At 47.0% G+C, this 24,293-nt stretch overlaps 2 protein-coding genes across 2 annotated transcripts; both read right to left on the minus strand.

The window, feature by feature from the left end:
* Nucleotides 1-9,887: 9,887 nt before the first annotated feature.
* LOC145349237 (trophoblast glycoprotein-like) lies at nt 9,888-10,949 on the minus strand. Its single transcript, XM_080197710.1, has one exon. It carries the CDS (start codon nt 10,947-10,949, stop codon nt 9,888-9,890), a length of 1,062 nt encoding a protein of 353 aa, XP_080053836.1.
* An 8,170-nt stretch (nt 10,950-19,119) lies between these two features.
* coa4 (cytochrome c oxidase assembly factor 4 homolog) lies at nt 19,120-23,552 on the minus strand. Its single transcript, XM_080197997.1, has 2 exons — nt 23,438-23,552; nt 19,120-20,098 (listed from the first exon to the last, which is right to left on the minus strand). Exon 2 carries the CDS (start codon nt 20,076-20,078, stop codon nt 19,824-19,826), a length of 255 nt encoding a protein of 84 aa, XP_080054123.1. The 5' UTR covers nt 20,079-20,098; nt 23,438-23,552; the 3' UTR covers nt 19,120-19,823.
* Between the last annotated feature and the right edge of the window lie 741 nt (nt 23,553-24,293).

The following is a 24,293-nucleotide window of genomic DNA, read 5'->3' on the forward strand; positions in this document are numbered from 1 at the left end:
TGAGCAGCCAATTACTTCACCTTGCGTCTGACCCAGTATAATGTCTGACCCAGTGCAGAGTGTGATCTGGTGCAGATTGTGATCCAGTCCATAGAAACATAAAAAAAAGGAGCAGGAGTAGGCCATTCGGCCCTTTAAGCCTGTACCACCATTCAATATGATCATGGCTGATCGTGCACTCTCAGTATCTCACTCCCGCTTTCTCTCCATATCCCTTGATCCCTTTAGTCACAAGGGCCACATCCAGCTCCCTTTTGAACATATCGAATGAACTGACCCCCCAACAGCTTTCTGTGGGAGAGAATTCCACAGGTTCACAACTCTCTGGGTGAAGAAGTTCCTCCTTATCTCAGTCCTGATTGGTTTACCCCTTATACTTAAGACTGTGACCCCTAGTTCTGGACTCCCCCAACATCGGGAACATTCTTCCCCCATCCAGCCTGTCCACTCCCATCAGGATTTTATATGTTTCTATGAGTTTCCTCTCTCATTCTTCTCAATTCCAGTGAGTACAAACCCAGTCGATCCAGTCTCTCTTCATATGTCAGTCCTGCCATTCCGGGAATCAGTCTGGTGAACCTTCGCTGGATTCCCTCAATAGCGAGAATGTCCTTCCTCAGACACAGAGACCAAAACAGCACACAATACACAAGGTGTGGTCTCACCAAGCCCCTGTATAACTGCAGTAAGACATCCTTACTCTGATACTCAAATCCTCTTGCTATGAAGGCCAGCATGGCATTATCTTTCCTCACCGCCTGCTGTCCCTGCCAACCTTCAGTGACTGTTCCACCATCACACCCAGGTCACGTTACACTTCCCCTTTTCCGAAACCACCGCCATTCAGATAATAATCTTCCTTCCTGTTTTTGCCACCAAAGTGGATAACCTCACATTTATCCACATTATATTGCATTTGCCAAGTATTTGCTCACTCAGCCTGTCCAAGTCACTCTGCAGCCTCTTAGCATCCTCCCCACAGCACACACTGCCACCCAGCTTAGTGCCGTCTGTACATTTGGAGATACTGCATTCAGTTCCTTTGTCCAAATCATTAATGTATATTGTGAATAGCTGGAATCCCAGCACTGAACCCTGCGGTACCCCACTAGTCACTGCCTGCCACTCTGAAAAGGACCTGTTTATTCCCACTCTCTGCTTCCTGTCTGCCAACCAGTTCTCTATCCACGGCAATACATTATCCCCAATACCATGAGCTTTAAGTTTGCTCACTAATCTCTTATGTGGGATCTTGTGAAAAGCCTTTTGAAAGTCCAGGTACACAACATCCACTGGTTCACCCTTGTCCACCCTAATGGTCACATCCTCAAAAAACTCCAGAAGATTTGTCAAGCACCATTTCCCTTTAGTGAATCCATGTGAAGTTGGATCAATCCTGCTTTCCAAATGCTCAGTTATTACATCCTTACTAATTGACTCCATCAATTTCCCCACCACTGATGTCAGAGTATCCAGTCCATCATTCCCCATTTTCTCTCCCTCCTTTTTTAAAAAGTGGGGTTACATTAACTACTCTCCAATCTCCTGGAGCTCTTCCAGAGTCTGTAGAATGCTGGAAAATTATCATCAATGCATCCACTATTTCTCGGGCCACTTCCTTGAGTACTCTGGGATGCAGGTCATCAGGCCCTGGGGACTTATTGGATTTTAATCCCAGCACTTTCCCCAATACAATTTCCTGACAAATAAGGATTTCCTTCAGTTCCTCCTTCATGCCAGACCCTCTGCCCCCTAGTATTTCTGGAAAGTTATTTGTATCCTCCTTAGTGAAGACAGATCCAGAGTATTTATTCAGCTGGTCTACCATCTCTTTGCCCGTTATGAATTCACTGGATTCAACTGATCCAGTGCGGAGTCTAATATACCAACAGTGATTGTTAATAGACTCAATACTCATTCTTTCATCGTTCTCCTCTTCTTGTTCCATGACCTTACAAGTATGGGATTTTGTCTCTTCTTTGGTCTTCCCAGAACAGCGAGAGGGATGAGGAAGCTCAGTAAATGTGGAGAGACTGGAGAAACTGGGATCATTCTCTCCTTAGAGCAGGGAGGGGGAGATTTAATAGATGCCCAATTAGGAAGAATATTGATAAAGTAAGTAAGGGGAAACCTCACTGTATCTGGAGGCTGAGTTAACCAGAGGGACACAGGTTTAAAGTGATTGTCAAACAAACCAGAGGGAGACAAGAGGAGAGTATTTTTCTGCGCAGGTTGTTCTGCTCTGGCACACACTATGTAAAAGGACGGCACAAACAGGTTTCATGGCAACATTTTAAAAACAATTGAGAAAATATTCGGAGGGGAAACATTTACAGTCCTACAGGGATAAAGCAGAAGAGTGGGATTGGTTGGATATCTCTTTCAAAGAGCTGGAACAGGAATGATGGGCCAAATGGCCTCTTCCTGTGCTGGATAAAGGTTCTTTTCCTCATACAATCTGTAGGTTTCAAAGACCCAAGCTTGGTGTCAACTCTTGCTTCCCCTCTTCCTTTCTCTCCTTCCCCTTCTAACACTTGTGGTATTGCTGAAAAAGGAGACATGCTGTCAAAGTTTTTTTACCTTGTACTCATCAGGACAGATGCAAGAATACTGACTTTCAAAGGAGCAATAATGTAGGCTGAATTTGAGAAAGGTGCTGATTGGTTAGAGCATTGATATGTTTGATGTGCTGCCATGGAGAACGCACCATGTAATTATCGTCCTGAATGCTTTAGTTTAATTCAACAATGCTGCAATGCCTGGACAAATCCCTTTAGTCTGCAGAGGACAGGTACTTGCACATGAATAGAAGTTACATGTATGGAGCAACAATCAGAGTTGACTTGCCAACCAATCAACACTCTTTTTCTCATGCAATATAGCATATTGCTCCCTTTGAAATTTGACACTCTTGCACCTGTCCTGAGGAGTGCAAGGTGAAAAGCTTCGACAGCATGGCCAGAATTCTTTGGCCGTTCACCGTGGTGGGATTCTCCAGTCCTGCCAGCAATGCACCCCTACCTGCGGATTTCCTGCCAGTGTGAGGTGGCATCCATAGCAATTCCCATTGACAGTGGCAGGGCCAGAGAATCCCGCCACTGCTAAACAATGTGCTACATCCTGCTATTGGAAAAGATGTTGCTGGGAGGCTGGAGAATCTTGCCCTATCTCTCTTTCTTTTCAGCAATGCTCAAGGTGTGTACTATGAAGTAACTTTCAGCTTTTGCTGGTCTCACTCTGATTTCCCCAATATCGTAGAAACCCTACAGTGCAGAAGGAGGCCATTCGGCCCATCAAGTCCTCACCAACCACAATCCCACTCAAGCCCTATCCCCATAACCCCATGCATTTACCCTAGCTGGTCTCTCTACACTAACGGGCAATTTAGCACAGCCAATCAACCTAACCCACAGGTCTTTGGACTGTGGGAGGAAACCGGAGCACCCGGAGGAAATATGGGGGAGAACATACAGACTCCACACAGGCAGTGACCCAAGCCGGGAATCGAACCAGGTCCCAGCAGCAATGCTAACCACTGTGCCACCCCATATCTGCCTGTTGGGTTTGTCAATCATTCCAAAAACAAATACTGTTTAATTGAGCCTGGACTGCTGTTGATGAACAACTGGAGCTCCAAGGCTAAGACTGTCTCCCCAATCATCGATACCCCTTTGAGTGACTCGATGTGTTCTTCAATCTCTGAATTAGACGCGAGATCACCTCAATCGATCTGGCCTGGTGCAATGGGAGGAGGATTGACTCTCTGACATTGCTGGGGGATTTATCGGTGGCTGTGATTTGGCAAATCAATGTCCCATCATTAACCTGTCACCAGTGGCAACGAGTCAGTTGTGCAATCTGGTACCAGGATGAAAAATACTGCCAATAGCACCTTGTAATTACTTTTGGCATCACAAAGCAATCCTGGAAGTGAAGTTGCATTGGACTATGAGAATGTTGAAATGATAGCTGGCTCCGACCGCTTGGATTTACCATTCCCTCCATCCATTGTTGTTGCTGCTTCTGATTAGCCTTGCATCCACAAGCCTTTTCATTTTCCCAATCCATCGGCAAAGACAAGTTAATTTTTTTTTAATTTATTCATGGGATGTTGATTGTTGGGAAAACCCATCTGATTCACTGATGCCCTTCCGGGAAGGAAATCTGCCATCCTGACCCAATCTGGCCTACATGTGACTCCAGAGCCACAGCAACGTGGTTGATTCTCAACTGCTCTGAGGCAACTCGGGATGGACAATAAGTGCTGGCCACCTGTCAACGCCCATGGCTCACAAATTAATTTTAAAATGTCACATTTTCAATGACCTAATGAGAGTCAGCAAGTTCAATAAAACGCAAATGAGATATGGGCCAAATGCAGGCAAATAAATGCTTAGATGGGTTTTTTGGTTGGCATGGGCAATTTTGGGCTGAAGGGCCCGTCTCTGTACTCTACATTCTATAATTATGTATCCGTAAACAATCAATATCTATAATGAAAGCTCCAACTGACCTCCCTGGCACTCAGAGACATTTGGCAAAGAGACGTACAGATCTCCACCACCCTGTGGGTGAAGACATTCTCCCTGGTTTCTCTCCCAAATGGCCTGGTTCTCAGTCTAAGATAATATCAGCCATTGTTGCTTTTCCCCATTATTTGAGAGACTGTGCTCACACGAAAGACTAACCTGTATTTATATAGCATCATTAATCTAAGTACTGCGCAAGCAAGAAATTGGATAAAAGCAAATCACTGTGAATACTGGAATCTGAAACCAAAAGAGAAAATGCTGGAAAATCTCAGCAGGTCTGGCAGCATCTGTAAGGAGAGAAAAGAGCTGACGTTTCAAGTCCAGATGACCCTTTGTCAATTAACGTTTATTTATTAATGTCATAAGTAAGGCTTACACTAACACTACAGTGAAGTTACTGTGAAATTCCCCGAGTTGCCACACTCCAGTGCCTGTTCGGGTCAATGTACCTAACCAGCACATCTTTCAGAATGTGGGAGGAAACTGGAGCACCTGGAGGAAACCCACGCAAACATGGGGAGAATGTGTAAACTCCACACAGACAGTGACCCGAGCCGAGAATCAAACCCAGATCCATAGCGCTGTGAGGCAGCAATTCTAACCACTGTGCCATGGGTCTGTACTTGTTGGAGTTTAGAAGGTTGAGGGGGGATCTTATTGAAACTTACAGGATACTGCATGGCTTTGATAGAGTGGACGTGGAGATGTTTCCACCAGTAGGAAAAACTAGAACCAGAGGGCACAACCTCAGGCCAGAGGGGCAATCCTTTAAAATAGAGATGAGGAGGAATTCCTTCAGCCAGAGAGTGGTGAATCAGTGGAACTCTTTGCCACAGAACATTGTGGAGGCCAAATCACTGAGTGTCTTTAAGACAGAGATAGATGGTTCTTGATTAATAAGGGGATCAGGGGTTATGGGGAAAAGGCAGGAGAGTGGGGATGAAAAAAAATCAAACATGATTGAATGGGGGAGCAGACTCAATGGGCCGAGTGGCCTAATTCTGCTCCTATGTCTTATGGTCTAACCCATTCACCAATATCCTTTAGGGAAGGAAATCTGCCATCCTTACCCAGTCTGGCCTACATGTGACTCCAGAGCCACAGCAATGCCCTCGAAGATGGGTAATAAATGCAGGCCCAGCCAGCGACACCCACCACTCATGAAACGAATAAATGAAAACAAAAATTAGATCAGTTCATAGTCAGTGCAGACTGGAAGTTGAGGCCGGGAGATCCTGGTCCTATAGGCCCCTCTCAACTCTTTAATCTACAGCTTGATTTAGTTTGGGTGAACGGACCATTTTAAATTTAACAAAACAAAACAAAACGCAAAAACATTTGCATTGATGCACCTGCTCCCTGTGTCATTATACAGTCACTTTTAATTAGTCTAAGTATGACGAGTTGCAGTCACATTTACAGCGAAACAACACTGTAGCTGGAATTCTCCGATCTGGCACACCCCGCCATCACTGCAAGTAGGGGACAGGAGAATTTGGCACTCAGCCCAATCGCCGTTCACTGCAGCGGGGCTGGAGAATCCCAGCTGCGGGTGGAGTCAGAGAATTCCGGCCAGCGTGTACAATTACCTAAAGACTAATGCAGCTTCGAAACACACCAAGGCTCTGGTATCTGTAAAGAGAAAAGGTTATTTAACGCTGCAAGTACCAAACTCTGCTCCCACATCTACCGAGTCACCTCTCTTCAAATGTCCATGATTTTCTTTGTTGCCATTGGTACTTAAGTAACTTTAGATGGGGGAGGTGGTGGCCCAGTGGTATTATCACTAGATTATTAACCCAGAATGTTCTAGGAGCCTAGGTTCGAATCCCGCCACGGCGGATGGTGGAATTTGAATTCAATAAAAAATATCTAGAATTAAGAATCTGCTGATGACCATGAAAACATTGTGGATTGTTGGAAAACCCATCTGGTTCACTAATGCCCTTTAGGGAAGGAAATCTGCCATCCTGACCCAGTCTGGCCTACATGTGACTCCAGAGCCACAGCAATGTGGTTGATTCTCAACCGCTCTGAGGCAACTCGGGATGGACAACAAATGCTGGCCAACAATCAACGCCCATGTCTCACAAATTAATTTTAAAAAGTCACATTTTCAAGGATCTAATGAGAGTCAGCAAGTTCAATAAAACGCAAATGCTTTAGAAATTGAAATGACTGATATATCCTGAGTTGCTGCATGGATCAGATGCTGGGCAAGACGACAGCTCAGTGACTATCACTGTTTGCTGTGCAGACACATGGATTTGGGCCGGTGTCTGTGGGAGTTTGCGCATTCTCCCCGTGCTTGCGTGGGTTTTCTCCGGGTGCTCCGGAGAATTCCAGAGATTCACCACCCTTTGAGTGAAGAAGTTCCTCCTCAACTCTGATTTAAACTGCACCAACCCCCCCCCCCACCCCCGCTTATCTTGAGGCTGTCCCCTCTAGTCCTGCTATCCTTTCTAAGCGGGAAGAATCTCTCTACCTCTACCCTATCCATCCCCTTCATTATCTTATACGTCTCTATAACATCCCCCCTCAGCCTTCTAAACTCCAACGAGTACAGACCCAGTCTATTCAATCTCTCTTCATAAGCTAACCCCCTCATCTCCGGTATCAGCCTAGTGAACCTTCTCTGTACTCCCTCCAATTGTTATTCTCCCCAGTTCCCAAAAATAACCAGATCATTGAGTCATTACCACATTGCGGTTAGTGACAGTATGCTGTGCACAAATTGGCTGCTGTCCTTCCTACATTAAGTATTTCATCGCATGTGAAGTGCTTTGAGACTTTGAGTGCTATAGCAAAGCAATTCTCTCTTCCTTTTGTCACGTGAAATATTTAGAAAAGTCTCCAGGCCCAGAGCAGATGAAACATCAAAGCAAAGAACAAACCTGTATTTATATAGCGCCTCTCACAACTCCCAACTGTTGCAACTGAAGCATTAAAGTGCAGTTGCTCTTGTAATGAAGGGAACGCTGCAGCTAATATGTGCACAGTAAGATCCCAAAAACAGCACCGTGATACTGAACGGTTTAGAGGTAACACTGGCCAGAACATCAAAGAGAACTCGACTGCTCCACTGCTGCTTCGCAGCTCCAGGAACCTGGGTTCGATTCCCGGCTCGGGTCACCATCTGTGTGGAGTTTGCACATTCTCCTCGTGACTGCGTGGGTTTCCTCCAGGTGCTCCGGTTTCCTCCCACCGTCCAAAGATGCGTGGGTTAGGTTGATTGGCCATGCTGAAATTGGCCCTTAGTATCCTAAGATGTGTAGGTTAGAGGGATGAGTGGGTAATATATGTAGGGATAAGGGGGTAGGGCCAGGGTGGGATTGTGGTTGGTGCAGACTCGATGGGCTGAATGGCCTCTTTCTGTATTGCAGGGATTCTAGATTCTAGATTCAAGTAGTGACCATGGGATCTTTTAAATCCACTTCAGAGTGGAGATAGCATCTCATCCAAAAGATGGCATCGTCAACAGTACAGCACTCCCTCAGTCCTGCACTGGGAGCTTCAGCCCAGAGATTATACTCAGGTCACTTGAGTTAGACATAAGCCCACAGCGTTCTGACTGAGAGATGAGTGCCACACACCATAGAATAAAATAATCCCTACAGCGCAGAGGAGGCCATTTGGCCCATCGAGTCTGCACTGACACCAATTCCACCCAGGTCCTTTCCCTGCTTACCTACCCTGCTAATCCCTCTCACCTATCACAACCCGGAATACTAAGGGTTAATTCAGCATGTCCAAACAACCTAACCCGCACATCTTTGGATTGTGGGAGGAAACCGGAGCATCTGGAGGAAACCCACGCAGACACGGAGACAGTGACCCAAGCCGGGAATTGAACCGCCGTCTCTGGAACTGTGAGGCAGCAGTGCTAACCACTGTGCCACCCAAAACCACAGCTAACGCAAAGAAATAACTTATCAACTCGGGTGGGATTCATCGATGGAACTACTGAGGGGCACCAAATCATGGGATCTCCTCAAACACTGGGGTGGCACAGTGGTTAGCACTACTGCCTCACAGCACCAGGGACCCGGGTTTGAATTCCGGCCTCGGGTCACTGTTTGTGTGGAGTTGGCACATTCTCTCTGTGTCTGTGTGGGTTTCCTCCGGGTGCTCCTCCCACTTTCCAAAGGCCACCTTCACAATCCTGCCTTGATTGCATTTCGTCAGATCTCCAACATTCAACACTTATTTTTTTTTACATCTTCTTAATGTGAATAAGAATTCAGTCCAGCGTCTCAGAGCATCCTCTTGTGAGGCACGAAACTGTGAAACTCTTTATTCCTGTTCTTTTTATATATTTAACAGGAGCAGCAGTACGTTGACTGGATGCAGAAATGGGTCTGTTGCTGTACACAGGCCAGGCGAGGGAAAATCACCCGAGGGGAAGATCTCCTTTGTTTTGCTTCCAAAAATCAGAATATTTCAGCTGATCCCTGAACCTCACAAAGCCACAAATCCTCCGCTCTGTTTACAGAGCTGTTAACACCCCGTGTGTTTGCGGTATGGTTGACAAAGCATTCTCCAAGGTAGCCTTCACGACACACGACAGCGCAGAGTCGCTGAACAGAGACTGATAGCCAAGTTCCGCACACATGAGGACGGTCTCAACAGGGATCTTGGGTTCATGTCGCACTATCCGTAACCCCCGTGACTTGCCTGGGTTTGCAAAACCTCACTTACTGTACTGTCTGGAGACAATACACATCTCTGTAACCTGTGATCAGTGCTCCTTCCACTCACATTGTCAGCCACTTCAGGTCTTGAACAGCAGGTTAGGTGTAAGGATTCGCATTCTAATCAGTAATCTCTAAACTGTCTGTGCTTTACATGCTCTGTCTGAGGCCAGAACTCTCCATTCACCTGACGAAAGGGCTAACCCCGAAAGCTTGTGAGTCTATTATCAAATAAATCGGTTGGACTAAAACCTGGTGTTGTCAGACTTTTTACTGTGACGCAGAGTGCACAGGAGAAATCTTAAAGTACCCGGTCACGTTATTCGCACATACAAAGCTGAGAAAATCTAGGGAGCGTTGTTGATGCAGAGCGAGTTGAGGAAATAGGTTCCACACGCTGCCACAACAATGAAAAACAGCCAGGTTAAAACACATAATTGTAGCCACCATCAGCATGGTAAATTGAAAAATCTCGCAAGTTCATTGCATGCACCGATCCGTATATTACACAATAATACCTCAGCAAAAGCACAAAGTTTGTTGTTGTTTCGACCTTCTTTGACCAATTCAAACATACTTGATTCTCTGTTGGAGTTTGTAGAGAGAACTGTAGCAACACTTGGTGAGGACCACTGTCAACCCTTCTCCTCGGGACCAGGCCGGACTAGATTACAGTGGTAGCACTAGCCAGCCTAGGCCCGGGATCCAGTTCGTATCTGTATTCGTAACCCTCCATTTGATCATGGCAAGCCTCTCGGAAAGTCCTGGCCCATCTCTTTATACCCCTCCGGTTCAGGTACAAGACCATGAGGAAGGTGGCTCCAATGAGTGCCAGGACAATGCCAAGGAATACATAAGAAGCAGCCGTATCTTCCGGGCACTCGAGATCTTCCAGTCTCAGTTGGCCCAGGATGCTTCCATTCAAGGCCTCTGGGCCGAAGCAAGTGAGATGTTGCCCGTCCCCGATCTGAGATGTGTTCTTTAGCCACCAGTACACAGGTTGCAGCTCACAATCGCACATCAGTGGGTTGGAGGACAAGTAAACTCTAAGCTTATCGTGGTTCTGCCAAGTGGAGATAGTTCCCATGCCAATACGTTGAAATAAGTTGCTCCTTAGATCCAACAGTTCCAAACCGGAGCTCATGGATGTTCCTTCTGAAAGGCGGGTCAGATAATTCCCGACCAGCTGGAGCTGGCTGAGGTTGGGGAGATTATTGGGATGCAACGCTGTCCAGAGGTGGTCCTCCAGTGACGCCTCGAGGGCATAGTTCATACTTAAACTGTGCAACTGGAAAAGGCCGAGGAAGGCGTCAGCGGCAATGGACGCCAGTGCATTGCCGCTCAAGTTTAAGATCCTGAGGTTGGCTAAGCCTTCAAAGGCGCAGGGCCCAATGCCTCGGATCTGGTTACCCTGGAGAGAGAGGGTTCCCAAGTGAGCAAACCCGGAGCCATTACCTGTGAAAGCTGACTCCCTCAAGATCGAGATGTTGTTCCCGGTGATGAGCAGGTCCCGAGCCCAAAGCGGGATTCCTCGTGGGATCTGGGTCAGGTTTGTGTTCCTGCACTCCACCAGCCTCGTCCTGTCTGTGCACCTGCATTCCGGTGGGCAGGGGCAGACCCCGGCCCAGGACACCAGGACACCGAGCACGGCTAGGGAGACAGGCCATGTCATCGGAGGCGCTCGGTCTCTGTCGCAGTAATTGCTCCACTGCTTAGTTCCACTCATCCTTCAACAAATCCAGCACGGTAAACAACAAGCAAACCTGATACACAGGGGGAAAAGAATCCTCTTTGCCTTGAGTCCCAGGAGGCAAGCGGATGAAAACTTAACCCAAGTCAGTCTGTTACCGACTGAGGCTAACTCTGCATCATCTAACCTCCAATCAGTCACCTGCCCGGCCCAACGACCAACCCTCTCGGCCACAGCTCCTGCTAATCTTGTCGGTGCAGGTTTGAAAGTCTCGGTGGCCGCGTTGAGATCACCTCGCGCGTTAGACCACTCGATGCTGAGAGCCTTCCCTTCAGAGGGGTTGGATGCTTTATTTCCAAGGCTGTGACAGGTTTGCTCCTGCAAGTGTTTTGTTGTTGTCGAACAGATTACTGCCTGCTTGATGACCCAGCTCCACCTCCCGCAAGCCATTTATCAGAACTATTGGATTTCCTCCACAATTGATTTATTCACTGGCATTTCCCCTGATGCACATTCTCAGGATTCATCACCAGCAGCGTTCCAAGTTGGGTAACAGACCACACAGCACAGAAACAGGCCCTTCGGCCCAAATGGTTCCTGCTGGTGTTCATGCCCAAAACAAGCTTCCTCCCTTGCCCTCTTATATTCCTTTGTGTGTTTATCCGGTTTCCCTAAATACCTCTCTTTGATTCACCTCAACCGCTCCCCTGTTGGAGTGAGTTCCACTCTCCCTACACTCCGGGTGAGGAAGTTTCTCCATTCTTTATTGGATTTATTAGTGACTGCCTTATATTGATGGCCCAGACTCAGGTCCCACCCTCAAATAGAAACACCTTCAAGCAGAGCACAAAGTGAAGCTTTCTCAAACACTGCTACCTCCCAGCACCAGGGAACCAGGTTCGATTCCAGCCTTGGGTGAATGCCTGTGCATGTTCTCCCCGTGTCTGCGTGGGTTTCCTCCGGATGTTCCAGTTTCCTCTCTCAGTCTGCAAGACGTGTAGGTTAGGGGAATTGGCCGTGGTAAATTGTCCCTTAGTGTCCAAAGATGTGCAGGTTAGGTGGATTGGCCATGCTAAGCTGCCCCTTGGTATCCAAAGATGTGTAGGTTAGGTGGATTGGTCATGCGAAAGTGTCCCTTAGTGCTCAAAGATGTGTAGGTTAGGTGGGTTGGCTATGCTAAATTGTCCCTTAGTGTCCAAAGATGTGTAGGTTAGGTGGATTGGCCATGGTAAATTTCCCCTTAGAATCCGAGAACCCTACAGTGTAGAAAGAGGCCCTTCGGCCCATCGAGTCTGCACCAACCACAGTCCCATCCAGGCCCTACCCCCATATCGCTACATATTTTACCTGCTAATCCCTCTAACCTACGCATCTCAGGACACTAAGAGGCAATTTTTTAAGCATGGCCAATCAACCTAACCTGCACATCTTTGGACTGTGGGAGGAAACCGGAGCACCTGGACGAAACCCACACAGACACGAGGAGAATGTGCAAACTCCACACAGACAGTGACCCGAGCCGGGAATTGAACCCAGGTCCCTGGAGCTGTGAAGCAGCAGTGCGAACCACTGTGCTACCATGCCAAAGATGTGTAGGCTAGTTGGATTGGCCATGCCAAATTGTCCCTTTAGTGTTCAAAGATGTGTAGGTTAGGTGGATTGGCCATGGTAAATGTGCACAGTTAAGGGGATAGGGCCAGCGAGCGGTTGGGGAGCCTGGATAAGATGTTCTTTAGGAGTCGGTGCAGGCTCAATGTACCAAATGACCTCCTTCTGCATTGTGGGGAAACTATGGAAAAAAAGATAGATCCCAACTCTATGAATTATTTCAAATTGGAAATCAAGATGCTTAAGATAACTCAGAAAACCAGCAACAGAACAGGTGATCAGCCAAGATATCATTGAATGGAGGGATGGTCTGAAAGGGCTGTATGACTTCCTTGTGATCCTAAAAGTGAAAGATTTGCATTTATATTGTGCTTCAGTGAACTAAGTACTTTGGAGACGTATCCACTGTTATAATGTAGGAAATAACACATTAAATTTGCGCACAGGAAACTCCCACAAACAGCAACGTGATAATGATCAGATAACTTGTCTTGTGGCATTGTTTATGGGATAGATACCCCATTAAATCTCTTTATCGTTTTAAGACATCAGTTAGTTCACCTTCCAAACTTTCACTTTGGTGGTCTACAATTTAAAGTTGTTCCAAAGGATTCCCCTCACAACCTCCCCCTCCAAACCCTGGCTTTCTTCTGACTCAAACAAGAAGAGAGCCTGAAATAAGGACTTATTCAGTGGCAGCATTGCATCAATTCTGGGCGCCACACTTTGCGAAATATGCAGAGGTTTTAAGAGTCTACAAAAGATTCACAAGACTGGTTCCAGGAATGAGGAACTTCAGATGGATTGGAGAAGTTGGGACAGTTTTCCTTGGAGAAGGTTGGGAGGAGATTTGGCGAGAGGTGTTCAAAATCACGAGAGATTGTGGGGGGGGAGGACGGGTGGGGGGAGAGGCAGGTTCAACCAAGGAATTCAAGAAGGAATTAGACTATCATGAAAGGAAGAATGGACAGGGCGACAACGTGATGGTGGGGGAGTGGCATGAGGTGAAATGCTCCTTCAGAGGAACAGCATGATGAGGGCTGAATGGCCTCATTCTCTGTTTTAACCATTCAATGGTTCTATGATTTATCCAACACAACCATATTTTGTGGTATTCAGACTTTTCCTTTGATCACTGGACAACACACATGTAAAATAAAAGCCAAATACTGCAGATGCTGGAAATCTGAAATAAAAACTGTGTTGCAAAAATGCAGCAGGTCAAACACCAAATGCTAACAGAGAAACAGAATTAAGCCTTCAAGTCAAATATTGCTCTTCAAAATGAAGAAGTAAATGCAACTTGAATTTCTCATGCTTTAAAAAAACTCCAACAATAACTAAATTTTGAAGGAATGAGACTCTACACTTGTAAAATTAAAATGTCAGGGCCAGAGGAACAATGGTGAGATTGAGTGCTGACTGTTATTAAGGAATGAATCAGGCATCAACCCTGGCACCCACCTGTATGCAGTGAACCATGGAAGTCAGTAATGTGGCAGTGAAGTTGCCTTGCTCTTCCCCAAGCTTGACTGGTATCAGGCTGAGAGATTTGGATTGTAACACATTAAGGTATGAATAGAATTAGTCCATTCGGCCCCTTAAGTCTGCTCCACCATTCAATCATGGCTGATGGGTTTCACAAACCCATTCTTGCTTTTCCCCCCTCACCTTTAATCCCCTTACCAATCAAGAACAAAGGGCACGAAGCGATGTAGATACTCTCGAAACAGGCCAGATAAAGATCGGGCTGGTGTACCCGAGTGTAAGTAAACTTGTAACTGTTCCATGATTAGTGTCACAAGTTAAGCTTACATTAACAATACAATGAAGTTACTGTGAAAATCCTCTAGTCACCACACCCCGGCACCTGTTTGGGTAGACTGAAAGAGCGCATCTAGCCAGCACGCCTTTCGGACTGTGGGAGGGAACCAGTGCACCCAGAGGAAACCCACACAGACACGGGGAGAAGGTGCAGACTCCACACAGACAGTGACCCAAGCAGAGAATCAAACTCAGGTCCCCAGTGCTGTGAGGCAGCAATACTAACCATGGTGCCGCCCCAATGTGTTAAGTCTTAATTATTGCCATACAACCCCTCTGGCCCTATCTCTGTGACCCCACGTATTTACCCCACTAATCCCCCTGACACTATGGCGCAATTTAGCGTGGCCAATCAACCTAACCTGTACATCTTTGGGCAGCGACATTGCTACCATCTCACCGTGTTGATATCATAGAATCCCTACAGCGCAGAAAGAGGCCATTCAGCCCATCGAGTCTGCACCGACCACAATCCCACCAAGGCCCGGTCCTCAATACCCAAACCAGGAATCGAACCTGGGTCCCTGGAGCTGCAAGGCAGCACTGTGCCTACCTCTTATGTACGTGGCAGCAGAGTGGTAAGCACTGCTGCCTCACAGTGCCAAAGGCCCTGGTTTGATTCCCAGCTTGGGGCATTGTCTGTATGGAGTTTGCACATCCTCCCCGTGTCTGCGTGGGTTTCCTCCCACAGTCCATAACATGTATGGGTTAGTTTGATTGGCCGTGCTAAATTGCCCCTTAGTGTCAAGAGGGATTCGGAGGGTAGATGCATGCAGTTATAGGGATAGAGCCTAGATGGGATTGAGGTCAGTGCAGACTTGATGGGCTGAATGGCCTCCTTCTGCACCGTAGGATTCTATGCAGTTGGCCAACAACTTAAAATGAAGGGTCGTGGAGTGGGTTAAAATGCGAACGCAATGCCTGCTCCCTGAATGATCCAGTAGCTAATGAAATTGAGAACCGAAGGTCCCACAGCCGAACACAGGGTGAACCATCGAACTCAATAATTAAATTTCACAGTCCACGAGTGAGGAGAGAAAGCAGCCGGTGTCTTTAACACACGATCGCCATCCAGTGGTTATCACCGGACTCTCAACCACCACCTCTGCTCTGCAGGCCCACATCACTGGATTCAACCCTGAACCCGGTCACTGTGGGTTTTGGCCTCCGGAGTTCAGCTCTCCAGCAGCACACTGAGGATAGCAGCTCCACCTCACCAACCGATCCACCCCACCAAGTTGTGGCTGAGCCAGTTTGGATAATTTTTCTGGTCGTCGCTGGTTTAGGCGGCACGGTAGCACAGTGGTTAGCACTGCTGCCTCACAGCGCCAGGGACCCGGGTTCGATTCCCGATTTGGGTTGCTGTCTGTGTGGGTTTCCTCCAGGTGCTCCAGTTTCCTCCCACAGTCTAAAGATGTGAAGGTTAGGTAGATTAGCTATGGGAACTGTGTGAGATTACGGGATAGGGCCTGGGGTAAGATGCACTGTCAGAGTCGGTGTAGGCTTGATTGGCTGAGTGGCCTCTTCTGCATTGTTGGGATTCTAAAAAAAATGTAACCACAGCTAATCACACGCACCAAATATAAATCACCTTCACTGTGGTGACAGTTGTCAAATAGGAGGCAGAGAGTGGGGGTCAACGGGTGCTATTCGGATTGGCGGATGGTGACTAGTGGAGTGCCCTAGGGGTCGGTGCTGGGGCCTCAGCTTTTTACCATTTATATAGATGATCTGGAGGAGGGAACCGAGTGTAGGGCGTCGAAATTTGCTGATGACACCAAGATTGGGGGAACGGCAAATTGTGCGGAGGGTGTGGAGAGTCTGCAGAAGGATCTAGATAGGCTGGGCGAATGGGCCAGGAAATGGCAAATGGAATTTAATGTTGGCAAGTGTGAGGTGGTCCACTTTGGTAGGAAGAATGGTAGGACGGACTATTACTTACGGGGCGAAAAACTGCAGCAGGCGACGGTGCAGAGGGACCTCGGGGTCCTTGTGCATGAGTTGCAAAAACCCAGCTTGCAGGTGCAGCAGGTGGTCAGGAAGGCGAATGGGATGCTGGCCTTCATAGCGAGGGGGATTGAATATAAAAGTAGGGAGGTCTTGCTGCAGCTGTATAGGGCATTGATGAGGCCGCAGCTGGAGTACTGTGTGCAGTTTTGGGCGCCGCACCTGCGCAAAGATATTTTGGCCTTGGAGGGAGTGCAGAGGAGGTTTACTAGGCTGATACCGGAGTTGAGGGGGTTGAGCTATGAGGAGAGGCTGAATAAACTGGGTTTGTACTCGTTAGAGTTTAGAAGAATGAGGGGAGATCTCATTGAGACGTATAAGATGATGAATGGGATGGATAGGATAGAGGTGGAGAGACTCTTCCCGCTCAAAAAAGACAGTAGGACTAGGGGGCACAGCCTCAAGATAAAAGGGGGGCGGTTTAGAACGGAGTTGAGGAGGAACTTCTTCACTCAAAGGGTGGTGAATCTCTGGAATTCTCTGCCCGTTGAAGTGGTGGAGGCTGCCTCGCTAAATATTTTTAAGACGCGGGTTGATGGGTTTTTGATAAGAGAGGGGATTAAGGGTTATGGGGAGAAAGCGGGAAAGTGGAACTGAGCAGCAACAGATCAGCCATGATCTTATTGAATGGCGAGGCAGGCTCGAAGGGCTAGATGGCCTACTCCTGCTCCTATTTCTTATGTTCTTATTGTCAGGGACATGTTGATTGCCTCGTTCAGCGATCTGTTCAAAAACTCTGCTTCCGCTGCCTTTTGGGGAAAAGAGTTCAGGGACACTCAATCCTCAGAGAAAATTTCTTCTAATTCCGGTTTTAAATGGATGACCCCATATTTTTAAACAGTGACCCCCTTGTTCTAGATTCTCCCACAAGAGGAAACATCTTCTCCACATCCATCCCATCAGTGCCCAACAGGTTTCAATTAAGTTGCTTCTTACTCTTTCAAATTTTGGTGGATACCAATCTAACCTCTCCAACCTTCCCTCATTCCTCAGACACTCAGATCCCTCTGCACCTCAATCTTTCACCATTTAGATCAGATTTTTATTACTCCTGCCAAAATGGACAATTTCACATTTTCCCACATTATACTCCATTTATCAAATCTTTACTCACTCACTTGACCTATCCATGGGGGTGACACGGTGGTTAACACAATGGCCTCACAGCGTCAGGGTCCTGGGTTCGATACCCAGCTTGGGTCACTGTCTGTGTGGCGTTTGCACGTTATCTCCGCGTCAGGGTGGGTTTCCTCCGGGTGCTCCGGTTTCCTCTCACACTAGGTTGACTGTTCATGCTAAATTGCCCCTTAGTGTCAGAGGCATTAGCTAGGGTAAATGCATGGGGTTATGGGGATAGGGCTTAGGTAGGATTGTGGTCGGTGCAGACTCGAGAGGCCTTTGTAGCCTTATGTCCTCTTCACAACTTCCTTTCCTACCTAGCCTTGTGCCATCAGTAAATTCAGCAACCATACCTTTGATTCCCTCATACAGGGCATTGAATTGTAAACAGTTCAATCCCTGCACTGCTCCCTGTAGCAGACCACTCATTACATCTTGTTTTCGCGCGAAAAAAATCATTCATATCAAATCTGCTTGCTGTTAGGTTGTCAATTTTCTATTCACACCAATATGTTACCTGAACTTTTATTTTCTGCAAATCCTTTGATTTTGCATCTCATCAAATGTCTTCTGGAAATCTAAGTACAGTACATCCACAGGTTCCCCTTTATCCACAGCATGGTTACTTTTTCGAAGAACTCCAATAAACTGCTTAAACATGGTTTCCCTTTTACAAAACCATGTTGATTCTGATTTTCATGACTTTTTCCAAGTGCCTGCTATAACATCAGTAATAAGAGCTTCTAACATTTCCTCTGTGACAGATGCAGCAGTGAAGCCAGGTCACTGAATCTATTCAACAGGCGGTAGGGTGGAACAGTCTTTAGCACTGCTGCTTCACAGCACCAGGATTCAATTCTGGATCCCTATGGCACAGATTCAACTCCAGCCTCGGGTAACTGTGTGGAATTTACATTTTCTCCCAGTGTCTGCATGGGATTTCTCCGGGTGCTCCGGTTTCCTCCCACACTGCAAAGCTGGGTAGGTTAGGATGGTTGGCTAGGCTAAATTGCCCCTCAGTGTCAGGGGGATTAAGAGGGTAAATACGTGGAGTTACGGGTATAGGGTCTGGGATTGTTGTCAGTGCAGACTCGATGGGCCAAATGGCCTCCTTCTGCACTGTAGGAATTCTATGATTCAAGGTTTAATTAGACCAACAATTCATCAACAAGGGTTATGGAGACATCAGGAAAGCTACGAGTCACATTAACTCAGCCTACAGGGGATGAAGGGCATACTGCTGCTCTTCTTTCCACAATCTTGTTTTCTAACGTATCACTTCACACTCTAGCCTGAATAACCAGGATTTGACACACATTCCAGAAACATAATGATAATGCACCTTGCAAACCCATGATCACTGCCATCTAGGACAAGAAAAGAGATACCTGGGAACACCACCAACTGCAAGCTCCCCACCAAGTCACTCGCCATCCTGATTTGGAAATATATCAGCCGTTCCTTCGCTGTCGCTGACACCACATGGACTGCAGTGATTCAAGAAGGCAGCTCACCACCACCACCACCTCGAGGGCAACTAGGAATGGGCAATAAATGCTGGCCAGCCAGTGACGCCCATGTCCTACAAATGAATTCTTGAAAAAAGCAACGTCAGCTCAGGCACAGAATGAAGACAGCACAGGACAAATTTTGGAAACACGACAGAGATTTATTCACCACTGCAAGTTTTGGCATTAAGTTGTGTGTTTGTAAAAACCAGCTCATGGATATTATGTGGCCTCTGTTGGTGCTGAGATTTGCAGGTCTCACAGAACAATTTCCAGTCACTGACACCCTCGTTTTCGAGTTGCACTTGTCCAAAGAAAGGTTCGATCTAAGGCAACCTTAATCCTGACCAACTGGAAGCTAGGCCTCCACCCAATCCATCTGCTTTGGACGTCTCCCTTTACCAACGATAGGCCTGTAACCAGCAGGATTTCACCCCTCATGTTCCGAGCCTCTCTCCAAACAAGGCAGGTTGTGAGAGATAGAATCTAGCGGTACAAGCTCATAGTGCCGAATTCCACATTTCAAACTTTCCTGAAAGGCAGTAGCTATGACTCATAGTCCCATTGGAACAGGGAGACATTACTGAATAAGGTCTTGAGTTCATGTTCCATGTACTTTTTAAGCAAAAGGGGCTGGAGTGCTGCTTACAGAACACTGTTGACCAGTTGAGTTCAGTGGATTGTTTCTGAGCTGAACAAGACACCAGCATTCACAGCTTGAGCCAAGGTTCTTGCAAAATGTTTCCCTCATCACTTCATGAAACTTCACAGGCTTTTATTATTTTGGATCGAAAGGGGCAAAAAGGAGGGTAGTTAATGATCCTCGAAGTGTGTTGCTCAGATTTCAGCTCGTGGCTGGGCTGGGTTTGTGTTTGCCAAGCTGGCTGGCTCGTGTTCGCTGGTATTCCGCCATGCACTGCTGGAAGTCGTGCACAGACTGCTGGCACTGGCGCCAGTCCTGGTGTTCTGCCATGCAATCCTGGACGGCGTGGTGGAAACTAGCACAACCTGTCCTGGAAATCATCTGATCCACCGGATCCTCCTCCTCCTCCGCTGACTTTTTGCTCCAGTTGTGGCCCTGGGAGGGAGGAGCCGACATTTCAGAAACACCCACCTTAACTGCAAGAGAGAAAGACTTTATTTGTATTTCAAACAGGGGCATTGCAGAGTTTGACTTTTCCGATTCAACTTCTTCCTATTTCACACTTCAGACAGCAGCAGGAGATTGTGGAGAGTGGCCATGGGTCAGGGGTCAATTAGGGTTAGAAGGAGAAAGGAGTATGGGAGTGATTGGGGGGAGAAATAGAGAAGAGATTTTAAAATTGGTGTTAGGAGCTGAACTCCACTGGACCCAACACCCATGGACACCCAGGCTAACAAAGAACAAAGAAAAAAAAGCCTGAGAAACAGGCCCTTCGGCCCAACGAGCCCACGCCGCCATTTTAACATTACCAGTCCCCCCCTCCACCCATGACCCTTATCCATGCTTATGGCATTCCACATTGAGGGAAACTAATTTAGGGACAATTTATTACCTCCAATCAGCCTAATAGCACATCTTTGGGATGTGAGAGGAAACCGGAGCACCCGGAGAAAACCCATGCAAGCACGGGGAGAATGCGCAAACTCCCACAGACACCGGCCCAAATCCATGTGTCTGCACAGCAATCAGTGATTGTCACTGAGCTGTCATGTTGCCCAGCATCTGGTCCAGTTTAAGCGTGCATTAACGACATGAAGCACTAGGCAATTCTCGAACATCCAAGAGCAGCCCTTGTACGACCCATCACGTGTATGCCCCTTGTTGGACAACAAGGCAGACCGACTAATCCCATCACGGCAATTGGTGGAATTTAAACTCAATTACTAAATGTGGGAGATAAACTTAGCCCCAGGGGGCTGTAATTGTAGCCGAGAGGTTAATGCAATGGCTGTAAAATCCACTGAAGTCTCGCACGCTGCTTCAAACGTTCGAGGGATTCTCACTATTCCTGATACGACCCAATTGCCCACAAAATTAATCATTGCTTCAACAGGAGTGAAGCTAGTCCAAGTAATGTTGACCAGGGCAACTATTATTGATTGCTTTAAAGACCCACTAATGTCCTTTCAGGAAAGAAATCTGCCAGCCTTACCCGGTTTGGCCTACTTGGGATTCCAGAGCCACAGCAATGTAGTTGGCACCCCCACCCTAGCTTCACTGACCCCAGCCCGAGGAACAGCCAACATCCTGTGTCATGTAAAATTCTGCCCCCGGAAGCTGAAGTGTGCAACACCAGAAACGGAGCCAGTGTGAGATGGCATGTGTGCGGGGGAAGGATAGGAATATTCAGACCTCCAACCGTGTCTGTCGCGCTTTTGTTATTCACAACCCAATGTGCCCATTTAAATTTGTACAGCCAGGTGGTTCAAGTCTTTATTGCTGCCTCTAATACCCAGAATGGATGAACAGAAAACAGCTAAATTAACAAAAACATGAACAATCGCAGATGGTAAATCGAGCAAAGGCAGAGCAAAATTTACTTTTACATTTCCTATGTCTTTGGCTGATTCCCGGGCAGCCGTACGTTAAGCTGACCTTTCTCTACACTGTAGCTGCAACAGTATATTCTGCATCCTATTCTTAAAAAGCATCCTTTCTGGATTTATCACAGCTTTTCAAGGCTCCTGCCCACGACCAAGACTGCAAAGGTTGTGAACAAAGACCAGTCCATCACACAAACCAGCCTCCCATCCACTGACTCCATCTACACTTTCCACCACCTCAGAAAAACAGCCAACATAATAATCAAAGACCCCACACACCGCGGACATTCTCTCTTTCTCCATCCTCTGTCAGAAAAAAGGTACAAAAGTCTGGGGCACATCCCAACCAACTCAAGAACAGCTTCTTCCCTGCTGCCATCGGACTTTTGAATGCACCTGCCATATATTAAGTTGATCTTTCGCAACACCCTAGCTATGACTGTAACACTGCATCCTGCACCCTCTCCTTCTCCCATATGTACTCTATGTTTGTCTGTACAGTACTAGAAACAATACTTTTATAGAAATATAGAAACTTGAAGCAGGAGTAGGCCATTTAGCCCTTTGCATCTACAATGCCATTCACTTTAATCATGACTGATCATCAAATTCAATATCCTGATTCCCCCTTTCCCCCATATTCTTCAATCCCTTTAATTCCAAGAGCTATATCTAATTTCTTTGTGAAATCACACACACATTTTAGTCTTAATTACTTTCTGTGGTAGTCAATTTCACACATGCATCGCTCCCTAGGTGATGAAATTTCTCATCACCTCAGTTCTAAAAGATTTACCCCTTATTCTCAAACTACGACCCACTTAGTTCTTTGTTATCAAGAACATTCTTTCTGAATCTCCCCTGTCTGACCCTGTTAGAATTTTGTAAGCTTCTATGAGGTTTCCTCTCACTCTTCTAAACGCCAGTGGATACAATCCTAACCGACTTGGTCTCTCCTCAAATGACGGAAGGATAGGAATATTTAGACCTCTGACTGTGTCTGTGCTGTATAGGGCATTGGTGAGGCCGCAGCTGGAGTACTGTATGCAGTTTTGGGCGCCGCACTTACGCAAAGACATTTTGGCCTTGGAGGGAGTGCAGAGGAGGTTCACTAGGCTGATGCCGGAGTTGAGGGGGTTGAGCTATGAGGACAGGCTGAATAAACTAGGCTTGTACTCGTTAGAGTTTAGAAGAATGAGGGGAGATCTCATTGAAATGTATAAGATGATGAATGGGATGGATAGGATAGAGGTGGAGAGACTCTTCCCGCTCAGAAAGGACAGTAGGACTAAGGGGCACAGCCTCAAGATAAAAAGGGGGGGGGGTTTAGAACGGAGTTGAGGAAGAATTTCTTCACTCAAAGGGTGGTGAATCGCCGGAATTCTCTGCCCGTTGAAGTGGTGGAGGCTACCTCGTTAAGTATTTTTAAGAAGCGGGTTGATGGATTTTTGATAAGAGAGGGGATTAAGGGTTATGGGGAGAGGGCGGGAATGTGGAACTGAGCCACGACAGATCAGCCATGATCTTATTGAATGGCGGGGCAGGCTCGAAGGGCTAGATGGCTTACTCCTGCTCTTATTTCTTACGTTCTTATGTAAACCTTTGCCATACTCTCTCTATAGCATGGACATCCTTCCTCAGATAAGGACACCAAAACCACACACAATATTCCAAGTGTTCACTGTATCCCAATATAAGTGACAGTAATAATGCGATCTTTGTCCTGGCCTCACAGACTCTCAGGGACCTGGGGGCCGGAATGGTAGCAGCTGCTCCCAGGATGCAGCGCGGTTGGGAAAGTGCCCTATCCTGGGAGCCCCCCCCAGCCACCACCCTACGCATGCGCGCACTCTTCCTCCGGCGAAATACTCCAGCGGCCTCCCCCTTTTCCCGCCGCGCTGTGAAACATTGCCGCTCGGAAAGAAAACTAACTTTTCCAGCCTCAGGGACACGAATCGATTCCTTCCACCAACTTTTCGCGGCGCGCCTGCCCACAGCCCGTGTCCGGACCGGCCGACAACAAGATGGCCGAACAGGCAACAGCTTCCGGTGCGTGCACCCAAACCCGTTTCCCCCCCACCACCGGAAGCGCGCGCAACCGGCAATGAGTCCGGGTAGCAAAGTGCCGAGAGTTCCGCTCACAATAAACAGCAGAGCAAACACAGGGAAAGGAAGACCCTAAATTACCCCCTCTTTCTTAGCAGGCACTCTTTAGATTTAAATAGGACCTTCATGTCATAAAGAGTCCCCCAAAGCGCTTAGAATCATAGAATGGAATCATTACAGTTCAGAAGGAGGCCATTTGGCCCATCAAGCTTGCACCAACCACAATCCCACCCAAGCCCTATTCCTGTAACACCACATATTTACCTTGCTAATCCCCCAGATATCAAGGGGCAATTTAGCATGGCCAATAAATCTAACCTGCACGTGTTTGGACAGTGGGAGAAAACCACAGCACCCGGAGGAAACCGACGCAGACGCCTAACTCACAGGAGAATTAATACCACCAAATTTGACACCAAACCACATAAGGAGAATGAAAGCTCTTGTCAATAAATTGTATTTTAATGCTGTAAGGGAAAAAATTCTAATAGGTTAAATTTTTTAAACCATTAAACATTAAGGCACAGACAGAACTACTAGCATTGAGTTAGTTCACTTTAAAACAGATTTATTAGCTAACAGGAAAGCAGTTTACACGCATATGAAAAGCGGGAAGAGATTTAAGCAAGCGATTATGATTTAAAAACACGTGCTGATATTTTGAGTGTATTAATATATTTTT

The sequence above is a fragment of the Carcharhinus amblyrhynchos genome, chromosome 10 (genome assembly GCF_965287045.1).
Source record: "Carcharhinus amblyrhynchos chromosome 10, sCarAmb.v2.hapA, whole genome shotgun sequence".
Lineage (NCBI taxonomy): Eukaryota > Metazoa > Chordata > Chondrichthyes > Carcharhiniformes > Carcharhinidae > Carcharhinus > Carcharhinus amblyrhynchos.